Raw genomic sequence first — 12,881 nt, 5'->3', positions numbered from 1 at the left:
GGGAGTAGAACCCAGAACATTCGGGTCTTAAGAAGAGTGCAATACACGTTCACTAACATGTCGGAATCTAATGATCTACAATCCAAACTTCACTTAATTTATAGTATAAAGTGGTTGTTGCCCAATGTTCATCAACAATGTTTATTTTACTTATGAAATGATTGATGTCGACCAGCCCCATATCTTCTCCCTTCAAATCTCCATGACATCATCAAAAAATGCAACCATTACTAAAAGAAAGGTTTTGTAGTAATATATCAGTCATTCTGAATTGATATCAATTAAAAAACTGTTAGTCTAAGAATTATAGTTCTCACTATAAAACCTAAGTGTTCCGAAAACTAGTTGCTAATGCAACTCTGTGGGTGCATACTTCTGAGAAGTCTAGTACTAGTACAACATCTTTAGACACTGCCTAGCAATTTTCAATAACTCTTAATTTACTACCCGTTTGTGATGAAAATCACCTTCAAATAGTCAAATAAATTCCTCTTTTAAAAAATATGGGACATTTCTGAAATACTATCAAATACACACTTACCAATAAATAATCTGCTATTTACATGAGGATATTGTTCACATAATGATTGTAATAAACTAATTACTGGATCATTTTCATTTTGTACACAAAATAACAGTTCAAACTAAAAACATATAGAAAAGAGAGTTATTTGAAAAGGTACAAATTACTCAGTACTATATTCCATGTACAATGTACTGTATAGTAATAATTTAATTAATAAATCGTAAATATTATCAGTTGCCAGAAAAATTGCGTTAAATTACAATCTGTTCGTTCTCCAATTCATAAAGTCCACTTGAATAGCAAGATGATGAAAGTACCTTTGATGAAACTATCAATCAAAATCAAATCACCATTTTTTATGTGAATTAATGATAATATACAAATATTCCTCTAGAATGAAACGAATTAAAAAACCGGATGAGTAAGAATTCGATATGGTTGCGAGCCATTCGTATATCACAAGAATCTGAAACTATGATTTAATTACCAAACGAAAGCAATCAGTTAATTACTCGGGGTAGCAGATTTTTAAATGCAATAAATGCGGTGATAAAGGTTTTAAGGAATACTACATATACTAATAAATCTATTTGTTCCCCAAACCGTTAGTCTAAGGGTGAGGATTATTGAGGGATAATTAAAATCTAGCTTGTCGGTCATTATGCTTATTTAGTTATTTAGTTGAGTGGTATAGTTCACATCATATGATAACGCAACAACCATTTAGTCAACAATCCAGTAAGGCAACTTTCATTACTGTCAAGTTTAAAAAAAATAGTCTGACCAATAAAAAAGATACGTGTTATATTATTATCTTAATGTTTACAGTGTAACAATCACTGTAGATATTACAATAAAGATAGCATAGAATATACTACCGAACGGTATAAGTAGCTGGCATCTGGAACTCATTGACAAGAAGAGAGTTAAGTAGTGAATGAAGAATCTTACTAATTTCTGCACCTAACAGCGCACATTCACAGTATGTAACGGGAGAATTGATTGGTCAAAACTCTATTTCTTACAATAATTTACCTTCATTTCGTAGATACATCATACTGATAAGAGTTAGCAAGAACAATCTGGCTTGATGGATTATCGTCTTTTGATATAAAAAACAAGATTTTTATTTGATTCATGTAGACAATAAAACAAGTATATTCCAGTTACAGAATGTGTGAAACCTCCAAACTACTAAAGATGCGACTTAAGTAACCATTGGGCGAAAACTCAGTAACGTTTAACAGAATAAAACAAAACGACAAAACAAATATACAATAATTATGGACTTGATCGTTTCTTTGCATATTTGAAGAAAATAAGAGGTTATTAAACCAATAAAACGACAAGAAAACTACAAACGATGCTCAAAAAAGTGTCTCAGAATGAGTGTAATCATATAAACTGTTATATCCTAGCGAAGATTAAATTACAAGTAACTTCTGAGACCTATTAATGGACTAATATTATATATATATATATATATATATATATATATATATATATATATATATATATATATATATATATATATATATATATATATTCTTGTGGTATAACTATTCAGTAATTAGATTATGTATATCTATATTCCCCTTATTACAAGCTTAATTTTGGCTTATAGATTATTATTATACGATTTACTGATCTTAAGTTATGTTCAGTTTTTTAATTATCGTCTCCCACGTTCACAGCCACTTTTTGGCTTTATTTTGTATAAATGCTATTTCCTATTATATGATGCGATGCGGTCTGTTTGGCTGGTATATAAACCAAGTATATCTGAAATAAATGATTCGCATAGCGGAAGCTGTTTTGGTGTTCTGGACTCAACGGGACGGGCTAGTGGAGCAAAGGACCAATAAGGACGCTAGGCTGATCAGACCGGTCGAACGTCATTGGTTTAGTACAGTACAAGAATGAATAACTCGTATTTCGATTGACGAACAAATTACGTGATAACTAGCCTCATTTAAAGTCACAACATAAACAAAGTTTAATTCAACAGATGTAACTTCTAGCATTCATAATCGGTGGACCTAAACAAAATTCCAAGCACTAATTAAGTAATAACGTCCTATAAAAAAAATCAGTCAGTCTAATTTCTAATATCTTTAGAATTACTTTATGATCAAAATAGTGAAGTGCCTAAAATTAATGGGTTTATAAATATTCCTTTTGTCGTAGTATGAACATTCTCTTAAATGTGTAACATATACTTCATTACAATAAATTATCTTCACCTACATAAAATACACTTTGTTTATAACCAGTTGGGTTGAAATGTTTCATCTAACTTTGTGAATTTTCAACAAACTTTTGCAAAACGTTTCTTTTTATCCTGAGAAACATGAAGTTGATGACACCAGATAAATTTAATTTCAAAGGAATGGTTTAACCGTCACGTATCTAATGCCTAAATTCTGAAGAAACATTGATAACTATACGATAAAGATAGTCTATATTTCTGTTTTAAACAATCGATACAATTCGCTAGAGTTCAATAAATTTTTATTTAACATAAACTCTTTTCTAATTATTAGTATGTGGTTGTGGAGATTTTTGAGTTCCAATTGAGATCATGAAACGATCGATGTTAGACCGCCATTGAAAAACTGAAGGCATTGGACACCTGTTCCGTCCTAGTATGGGACTTTTCAACAGTGCGCACCCACGATTCTGAAGACAGCCGCGCAATATTATGGATCGGTCTAAGTTTGGCATCAATACTGTTGGATGCTAGCTAGGTGGTATAGAGTTTAAGTGTTCGCGACCGAAGGTCCTGGAATCGAATACCTTCTTTCGGTATCTTTTCTAATTGTTCTGTTCCCCCTTAAGCTTCGCACCAAGTAAATATTTCTTCGGTACTAGAATTTGAGAAACTGATGCCTGGACGATATTTATACGAACACATGCGTATACACTATACTCCCTATTTTTTTCTGTGGAGAAAAGGAAAGTATGATGAAACAATTATTTTGATAAATACATACTTGAGAATAAAGTTACACTATGAATCACAATGAAACAATAAAGCAAACAATATTCAAGAATAGTCTAATGTTTATTGGCAAACGTAATACTGATATATGGAATTCGAAAGTAAACTTTGGTCGAAATAACGTTTCAAAAACCACAGATCCTACTTACTCGCTAAAACAAACCAAATTGTTTTATGGTGACAAATTTTCACTTGTGTTACAACTGGTTTGAAAGTTACTATTAGATACACAGATTTTATATCATAAAACAGATAAACTCTGATTTTCCGCAATTTAGATTTAGATTCAAAAAATCTGGTGAAATGCGTTTAATCTGTTCTTACTCAACCTATATACATGAAACTCATTTTAAAAGCTAAAATATAAATTGTACTAGCATTTTCGACTAACTAATCAATGTGCATAACATTACTTACTTACTTACTTACGCCTGTTACTCCTAATGGAGCATAGGCCGCCGACCAGCATAACATAATAAAGTGTAATTATCTCTATTTCATATATGTGTAAACTCAACCAAACCTACAAACAAAAAGCATTTTCATAATCTATGAAACGACAATGTGTACAATAAAGACAATTAGGTTCATTTAATCGACTGTACGTTAAATAACATCATATAACATACAAATAATTTATTGAAGAAAAAAAAGGCTGAAACGTAACTTATTTGCGAAAAAATAAATATATCTGATCAATCAATCAGTCAGTCAATAAGAACGTGGAACTTCGTACGTACGTACATCAGTTTGAGTTGCCACACCACATTAGCACAGAGATGCAGTGGTCGATTCAAATCCCATAGTGGTAGAGGCGGTAAGAGTATAAGCAGTAATCGGAAACATTAGGGTTTGAAGATGTTATTTAAAGAGTATAAACCAGTGAAACAAATTTGGAAAGAAAATAAAAAACATGAAGAATTCAGAAGATTAGAATTTGGGAGAACACAAAGAGTGAATGCACCTGCACCATTGCAAATGATTTTGAGCCATGTCATTCAAGGTCTCTAACCATCGGTTTCTATCATCTCGCGGGTCCCAACTAGGTAGTCTACACCTACCAACATGGCTCAGTCCACTTGTCAGTGACTTCATGGATTTGTGCCATATTTTGTTCTGGCCGCCCCTAGCTTTCTTCCAACCTTCTCCTACACCAGAAAACATCGCACGTCGGGGCAGTCGGTGTTTGGGCATATGTAACACGTGTTCCACCCATCTCCACTGAAATTTCATTACTTCATCAATTGATCAATCACAACAATTTTATACGAAATTTTCTATTAGAATTGAATGACCGAATTTAATGTAGCTGGACAAATTGATATAATTAGGATGAACTTCACATTTTCTAAATAAAATTTGTAGTTAGTCAGGTTATTCAGAGCTCTTTTTTAATCAAATAGTATTTTTGAAAATGAATTAAACTATCTAGTGAAACATCGGAATATAATCTTGTACATAACGTGTATTTATAGTTACCCAAATATTTATAGTTTATTTAAGTACAATGATTTTTCTAAGAAACTATATCAGATAGTATCGAACAACTGACAAACTATATACAATGAAGCAGTGGGCGTCTCTTAAATAAATCGCTTTATGATAAGCGTTCAAGTTACAAAATAAAAAAGCTACCTGAAACTATTTTTTACATAGGAATGTGGTTTTAGTGAAATTTCCTGCAGTTGACATAATTTTGGGAAATACATTTTAGACCGACTAAAAGTCAGTTTTGAAAGTTTTATGTATTATGGTTATTAACTTAAACTCAAATTTCGTTCGTTCAAGTCCTCAAAATTTATAAAACCGCATATAGCAAACAGGGACACAGGAAGAGAATAAAGACTAGGAAATGAAAAAACAAAGAAGAGAATAGTCATGAAAAACTAGCCATAGGAAAATCCTATGCCTAAAACAAAGGACAAAAAAATCAAAAACATATTGGAGTCATAGAATTTGATCCTTTTAATAATTTTATCCAGTATCACAAACTACTAGGTTCTGGCATCTCGTTAACTACAGAAACAAATAAGGCTGAAAAGTAATAAACGCTGAAATCTAAAAACATCCATTGCATATGAATTGACTGTTAAACAGGGCCATACAGTTGATATGTTGTAGAAAAACACAAGAGATGGAGTAATTTAACTAAATAGATCAAGTAAGAAAAACCTGATTGGCAGAATGTTTTGTGTATAAAGAAAAAATGTATAGGTTTGAAAGAAAAGGTGAATGGTGGTGGAAGGGACTTTGAACTACGGGTCATGTAAAAAAGTCAGCCTACATCATCCTGAGTTTCATCCCAACTATATTGCAATATCATGTGAACTTAACGAATAGATCTGTTTACAACTTATTACAGAACGTGCTCATCATCCCATACAGATTCAAACCTAGTATCCATAAAATAAATTCAATTGCATACTGATATAAGGGATATAATCCATTTTCAATGTTTAAAAACCTTGAAATAACATACAGAGAACAATAGTGGTATAAGGAAATTTTTATATATTTCATATAATTTTTATTTACCGGTATTTAGAATAAAAGATTACAAGACAAATTATCAATTTTTCCCTAGCGTAAACAATGGAATGTACTGCAAAACAATGATGATACTGTCATTTCAATTCATTTGTACTAAGGATAGAAAACATTAGAAATCGATGTAATTAATCTCTGTAAAGCATAATGTGATACAATGCACAATGAAGGACGACGTTGACTAACGTTTCATCAAAGTCAACACTTAAGTCTGACATTATAGACATATTAGTGACAATGTACAGCAAAATACAATGAGCAGGAAAGTTTTAGGACAAAAAATAATCTCAACCATTTATTTCCAATGCATAAAATTGACAGAAAATGCATGATAACCAAAAACAACAAACATCAAGCAGTGGTTATCAATTTGTTCCGTAGTAAGATGTTGAACTCATTAAAATAAACTAATTATAACGTCAATAACCCAATAACCAGAACAACTCTACAGTGATAGGCCTCTGCATGTAATTCTTGTTTAACATCACATGACATTCAATGCTACATCATCTTAGTATTTTTATTTACCCATCTTTTTTCATACGCACATTTCCTCATTTTTTTAAAAAGAGTTCTATCATTAAAAGAGAACACACTTATTCGTAAGATAAAAAAGACTGATCCTAATAGGCAGTAATACTGATGACTCACCATTAAGCAATAAACAGTTTAATAAATTTTGTTTAAAAGCAGTTACATTTCAGGGGCGTTCACGTATATGAGATTAGAATAAAAAACAGTGTAGTTTATAAGAAGAAATTAAAATTCATTTGTTAATTGAAATATATCTAAACCATCTGTTTCCATGAGTACAAACTCATATATATTTCATAATAAAGTTGATAAAGATCTTAATATAATAATGATAAATAACAATTAATACCAGTTTTTATAAAATGTCTACTAATTTCACCATAAGCAGTACTAATCAAGTAAAATACGATCATATTGTTTACTTGATGTTTAAGTGATACAACTTCAAAAAGGAAAATAACCGGTACCATTAAGTTTGTATAATTTCAAAAAAAACGTTTACTATGTTGTTTACGAAATTGAGAGGATGAAAAGTGAATGTCTGTGTTGGTGAACACGGAGAGTCCACTTAAGGGTGTTGGAAAACCCCAGCAGTGCGCATCCACGATCCCGCTCGCGGGATTCGAACCCAGGGCCTTCGGTCTCGCGCGCAAACACTTAACCTACTGGACCACTAAGCCGGCACCCAATGGTGATAACGTCTAATATCAACCAGTCCACGAAGTTGCGCGACTATCTTCCATTGCACTGAGGTAGATACCTGTCTCTACCCGACATGGATTAGCTCCACTGGTCACGGCTTCTCACTAGAACTCCGAGAATTCCCTCACGAAGCTAGTCACTAGTGAGCACATATTAATTACTAGTATAGGGGTTGTGGAGATTATTAAGTTTTTGATTGAGATCATGAACCGATGGATGCGCACTGCTGAGGAGTCCCACAATAGGACGAAACGGCCGTCCAGTGCTTCCAGGTTTCCAAAGGTGGTCTAACATCAATCGGTACATGATCTCAATCAAAAACTTAATAATCTCTACAACCCCTATACTAGTAATAAATAATGAGAACTATTGTCATGCCATTTTAAATTATTCCATTTTCAGTAAAATAATTAATAAAGTGTTTAGATAACTTTTTAATTTGGTGAATAATGCTAATCAAACCCACTAGTGAATTGTTTTCATAGCACACTCACGGTAGATATATTTTATTTATGAGTACAGTATAAAATTTGCTATATATAAGATTTCGATTCGTAACTTAGATTCCAATGATTTTACTTGAAGTCTCAGTCTTAAATACATTTTGTACACCAATACAAGAAAATATATGATTTTCTCTTTGGCTATATTTAATTCATGAAGAATTCATGTTTTCCACGTAAGGAATTCTATCATGTTATAAAGCAGGATAAAGATCAATAGATTAATTTATAAGACTTGAGTGGATTAGCTATGAAAGTACTATAAAATGAATAATGGGTTACACCTAAATATGAATCTCCTAATGTCATGAATTCGATGCAAGTATCCAACAGTACAGAGAGATCACTTATATCTGATATGCTTACACCTTCGACGAAACATAAATATAGTTCCCCCAAAACCAAAACCCACGTAAAATTTGAGTAAATCATGATTATAAATTAACACCAATAGCTGAAATAAACATACAGTGTCACGGCATCTTAAGTCTTCATTATGAAACCTAGTTGATTGCTTTTGCTATGACTACATTGAACGGTTAATTTAGAACAAACGAGCTCTTTGTTCTATTGAATGTTGCAGAAGTTAAAATTTTAAAGACTTCTGGTGTAAATATTTTTTTGAAAAAACTGTTGTCTGTTATCTACATAAGAGCTGAATATATCATTAGCAGCCCGAACAAAAACAAAACTTACTTAATAATCTAGTCTTCTGGAATTAAGTTGTTGATAGTTCACCCAGGTATTTGCAGAGGGAACTTTAAACATTAGTTACTTATTTGTTAAATCAACAAACTACATTAAACGGAAAGTATATATGGATGAGAGAGCTTCTGAGTTACCTTAATTTTCTGTAAATTGACAAACTTGAGTAGTAAAATTACATTTGTGTTGCATTTAACAGACATTCAAAAACTATACTTCTACATTAATAACCGCTGGTTGGAATTAGCCGGTACAAAATGATTAGTATGAAAGTCTGTTTTAGTGAAAATTACGCATGCCCAGATACTACGTACAAACAATACTAGTGGTTTGTTCTTTAAGCATCAGCATGTAGAGTTACTAAACCCGTGTTTTTTCTCAGTGTATAGTACGTTCATTATGATAGTATATCGTGTTTGCATTTATCAACCTACAAGTTTATGGGGTTAAAAAGACATAAAAACACTTTATTTTGCTTAAATAAAGTGTTCACTATTTTAAGGAGATAAGAAAGAATCACTAAGGCTCATAAAAGCAATCCAACTTTTGTGATTAAAAACTGCCATTCAAATTCAAGGCTGATTAAAAATATACAAAGCTGTGAAAACACAATTATTGTCTTAATTGGAATTCATATTTATACTATTCGGTTGAGATCTATGAGCCATAAATTGCCTCTAAAACTTTGATGAGATGGAAAATTGTTTTTTTCAAAATTAAGGCTAACAAGTTACTGCGAATATGGGAGTCACAATTGTACAAAAATGTTATTAGTTTGCCAACTTATATATATATATATCACTAACAGAACGATAAGACCTTTCCAAGTTTCAAATTTTACACGTCCAACAAGTTTCACAATAATCAAAATGAGGGTACAGAAACTGACAGTTTTTGTTACAGTTAAAGATAAGCATTTCGATAGAACGCATTTAAATTTTGCCTTCTTCAGAAAATCGTCATATACAAATCTAGGATATTTTAAAACATAAGAAATACGTTTGTAAACGTTGATTTGGAAAGCAGGACAATACGTTTTTGAGGTCAGAATATTTTACTCAAAAAAATCAAAATACAATACAACTGACCTGAACAACAACCTGAAAAAAGTGATATCAATACCTAAATCTTTTTTGGACATTAATGAAACTATACTGTCAATTATAAATACTACTTGTTTGATGTTTGTTTGTCCGAAATCCCCCCTTAGAAAGCACATTATTCCTTCAAGCACATAAATACTGCTCACAATCTGAAACTGAAATGAGCAAAGTGCCTTGAAATCACTGTTTGGCTACAGGTTTTATGATACTTGATGAGTGAGTAGCCGTCCAATAAAAGATCTGTGTTTCGTCCTATCCGAGAATGTCCAACAACTCAGTGCTGATATACACACTAAAACTCGAACCCGATGACAATCGCTTCAAATTTCAAAGCACGATTCACTAATATATTGAGCTCAAACGTTTATAAACAGACCCATTTGTAAGGTTATCGGGCGTCTTGAGTTTGTCAAACAAGAATCTGTTGAATAATTCTATAAAATTATTTCAATCAAAGATACCATCACTAAATAATCGTTATCCCACTAACATTCATTTCGTTAACAAACGGATACAAAGGTGGCTGTAATATTTTAAGCGATTTATCAAGGTGTTACATCAGCACAAATCTCTGATCAGTCATTTCAACGTGTAACCGTGCACAAATACGTGGTTGTTCGGTTCGCTCCACTGCAAGAGTGTATGTTTATCATCACAGAATCATATGTTAGAAGCTTTGCAGATTCCATATTATCTACGCTGATAAAAATGACATCGCTACTGATAAATAAAAATGAACTGGGTCGAAAATTCATGACAAGTTTTCATATTCAATTAAATGCTGTAAATGAAAGGATCACTCCTAACCTGCTTAAAGCGCATCGAGAACCTTTCGTCGAAAGCAATGACTGACCGAAATCCTTATAATTTGCGCTACCTTGCACACTACAAGTTTAGCCAGTTTAAAAACAAGTAACCATTTCGCTATGCTATTATGGTATGACATCTTTAACCAATGTATACATAAGTCAGGTATATGTTGCGTATGACTGGCTGATTGACATCAAAAGCACATTTGCTTGAAACAACTTCCTATAAAATATAATGTACGTCAGTAAAAACTGCACTACTTTCTCTGCATCCAGTAATTCAGTTAAATAAACCACCAGCATAAATTAATAAAATACGTAAACGTTTGGTGAGACGTGATTATTCGATTTAATATCGACATATACTTAAAAATACTTTTAAAAATTCCTTTATGAAATCTTGAATTTTATCACCACGTCTCAGGTCGCCACCCTTCTTCAGTCGTTTCAATCTAGTTGACTGCATAGTATCCCTAACCTCAAGATAAAACCAGTGACTCAACGTTGTGAGCCTGTACTTGCCAAGTGCTATGAATCAAAACTACTAAAAATAATGTTAGTTTAATCATGTTAAAAAGTCTCTGGTCAATTGTTTCGTAGGGCCAGTGAAATATCACTAAGCCCTAGCCAAATCACCCGGCAGTTGATTCACTGAATATCGAGTAGATCATCGATCCCTGTCAAAGTCAAGGACGACCAATGCGCATCAGTTAATCGTACACCATGGACTGGCCAATGCGGCAATGGTCTTATTTTCGCTTGTACCTACTTTAACTAATATATTTCTTTAACAACGTCCTCTGCGTTGAACAGTCTTCAAAGCATCTATAGTACCTTGGTACTTCAATGGGGTAGTCCACGTAAAGTGCTGACCACGAGGTGTGACCTCTACGTTAGCTGGTTCGTCACACCGTTCTCGTCTAACTCGAGTAGGCCTCCGATCATTCGACATAGATTATCTACATTGGTGGTCTACAGTTTTCAAGTCAGATAATGCAGTAGCCGATCAAGCAATTATTAGTTTGAAACAATCCAGTGTTTTGCAAGAGATCCATTTTCAGTAGATATACACATTTAAAAACACCTTATTTTATAAAGTTATGGGAAGACAATAATAAAGAGAAGGGCTATGGAGGAAAAACAAACTTAGACACATGTTATTCTATTACATTTCGCTTTTCATCTGCTTCTGACTTCAAGATGCTTAATGTCAGGTTAGTATTGCCCAAGTCTTTTTTATAATGAAAATGAGTCGAAAAAGCACATGAACGACCGTGAGCAATTCTAGTCGCTTAACTACGACCTAGATATCCCGTATGAGTGCCTATGGTGCGATGAATGAAATTTTAGCATAGAAAAGATGTTGCATGAGTATATAGTAATCAAAATACAAAAAAACAGTCAGAAGCTTACTCGAGGATAGTTCAAAGTGAAATGACTTTTTAGGTTTTCGTGAAGACAATCATCTACTCCCATTAGAGGTTTGACAACTGACACTCCTGGGGTATCAGTTAATACGACAGATCTTTTCGGATAAAATAAACATCGACTACAGATGCAGAGTGTGAAAAATGAACTTACGCTGTGTATAGCGATATCAAAAAGAAGCAAATTTGATGAAAATATACGAAAAGTACCAGTAATGACAGAACAAATATTCCCAATGAACACAGCTCTTCAACCTGGAACATCTCTAAATACAGTCATATGGTTCAACATAAACTTGAAATGTTGAAGTTAGTTTAAGGTCGTAGTTAAGTTCATGTCCATTCAGAATTCAAACTTCAGTCTTCAATCTTCAGTAATAAGGATAGGAGGTCTGTCGACCTATATTAATCCTTGCAGTTTGTAATACTGTGGAGGTCCACTCTCGTTTTGAATATATTAACAGACGGTGCTGATATTACGTGTTCCGGTAGGGAATTCCAGTAATTCACTACTCGGTGCGAGAAACGGAACTCCAGACGTAAACAGTTTGATCTCGGTTTTTAAACTTTCTTCGAATGTCCTCTCAAATGATCGGTTCTAGACGGAAGCAAAAGATAAGACATGTTAATACCAAGGTCATCGTTCAGTATACGATAAGCCAATATTAGACCACCCCGTACTCTACGGTAAGATAACGGAAATAAGTTAAGGTGTCTCAGTCTGTCTTCATAAGATAGGCCAGCTAGACCTTGTACCATCTTAGTAGCCCGTCCTTGGACTCTTTCTAGCATATCTGCTTCATATTTGAAACAAGGACTCGCTGCTTGAATCCCGTATTCTAAATGTGGTCGCACATAAATCGGGTATAGTAATCCAAACATTTCATCATCTAAATACTGAAAAGACCTACGAATTGACCATAATACCCTATAGCCTTTTGCAGCAGCAGCCTTACAGTGACTAGTCGTTTTGAGATCATTGCTTAATATAACTCCTAAGTCTTTATAGTTTCTTGCTTTGGGT

The 12,881-nt window shown here is 33.1% G+C and overlaps 1 protein-coding gene across 1 annotated transcript in view; it reads right to left on the bottom strand.

The window, feature by feature from the left end:
- The window catches only part of MS3_00007493 (uncharacterized protein), a 42,212-nt gene extending 30,034 nt beyond the window's left edge, over positions 1-12,178 (bottom strand). The window contains exons 1-3 of the mRNA XM_035733277.2: positions 12,012-12,178; positions 11,844-11,979; positions 542-644 (exon numbers count right to left, since the gene is read on the bottom strand). Coding sequence (XP_035587504.2) covers positions 542-644; positions 11,844-11,979; positions 12,012-12,121 — 349 coding nt within the window. The 5' untranslated portion in view covers positions 12,122-12,178. The remainder of the gene's footprint in view (positions 1-541; positions 645-11,843; positions 11,980-12,011) is intronic.
- Between the last annotated feature and the right edge of the window lie 703 nt (positions 12,179-12,881).

Source organism: Schistosoma haematobium, chromosome 4 (assembly GCF_000699445.3).
Source record: "Schistosoma haematobium chromosome 4, whole genome shotgun sequence".
Taxonomy (NCBI): domain Eukaryota; kingdom Metazoa; phylum Platyhelminthes; class Trematoda; order Strigeidida; family Schistosomatidae; genus Schistosoma; species Schistosoma haematobium.
The sequence above is the reverse complement of the archived record's forward strand: the minus strand, read 5'-3'. Positions and strand labels throughout refer to the sequence as shown.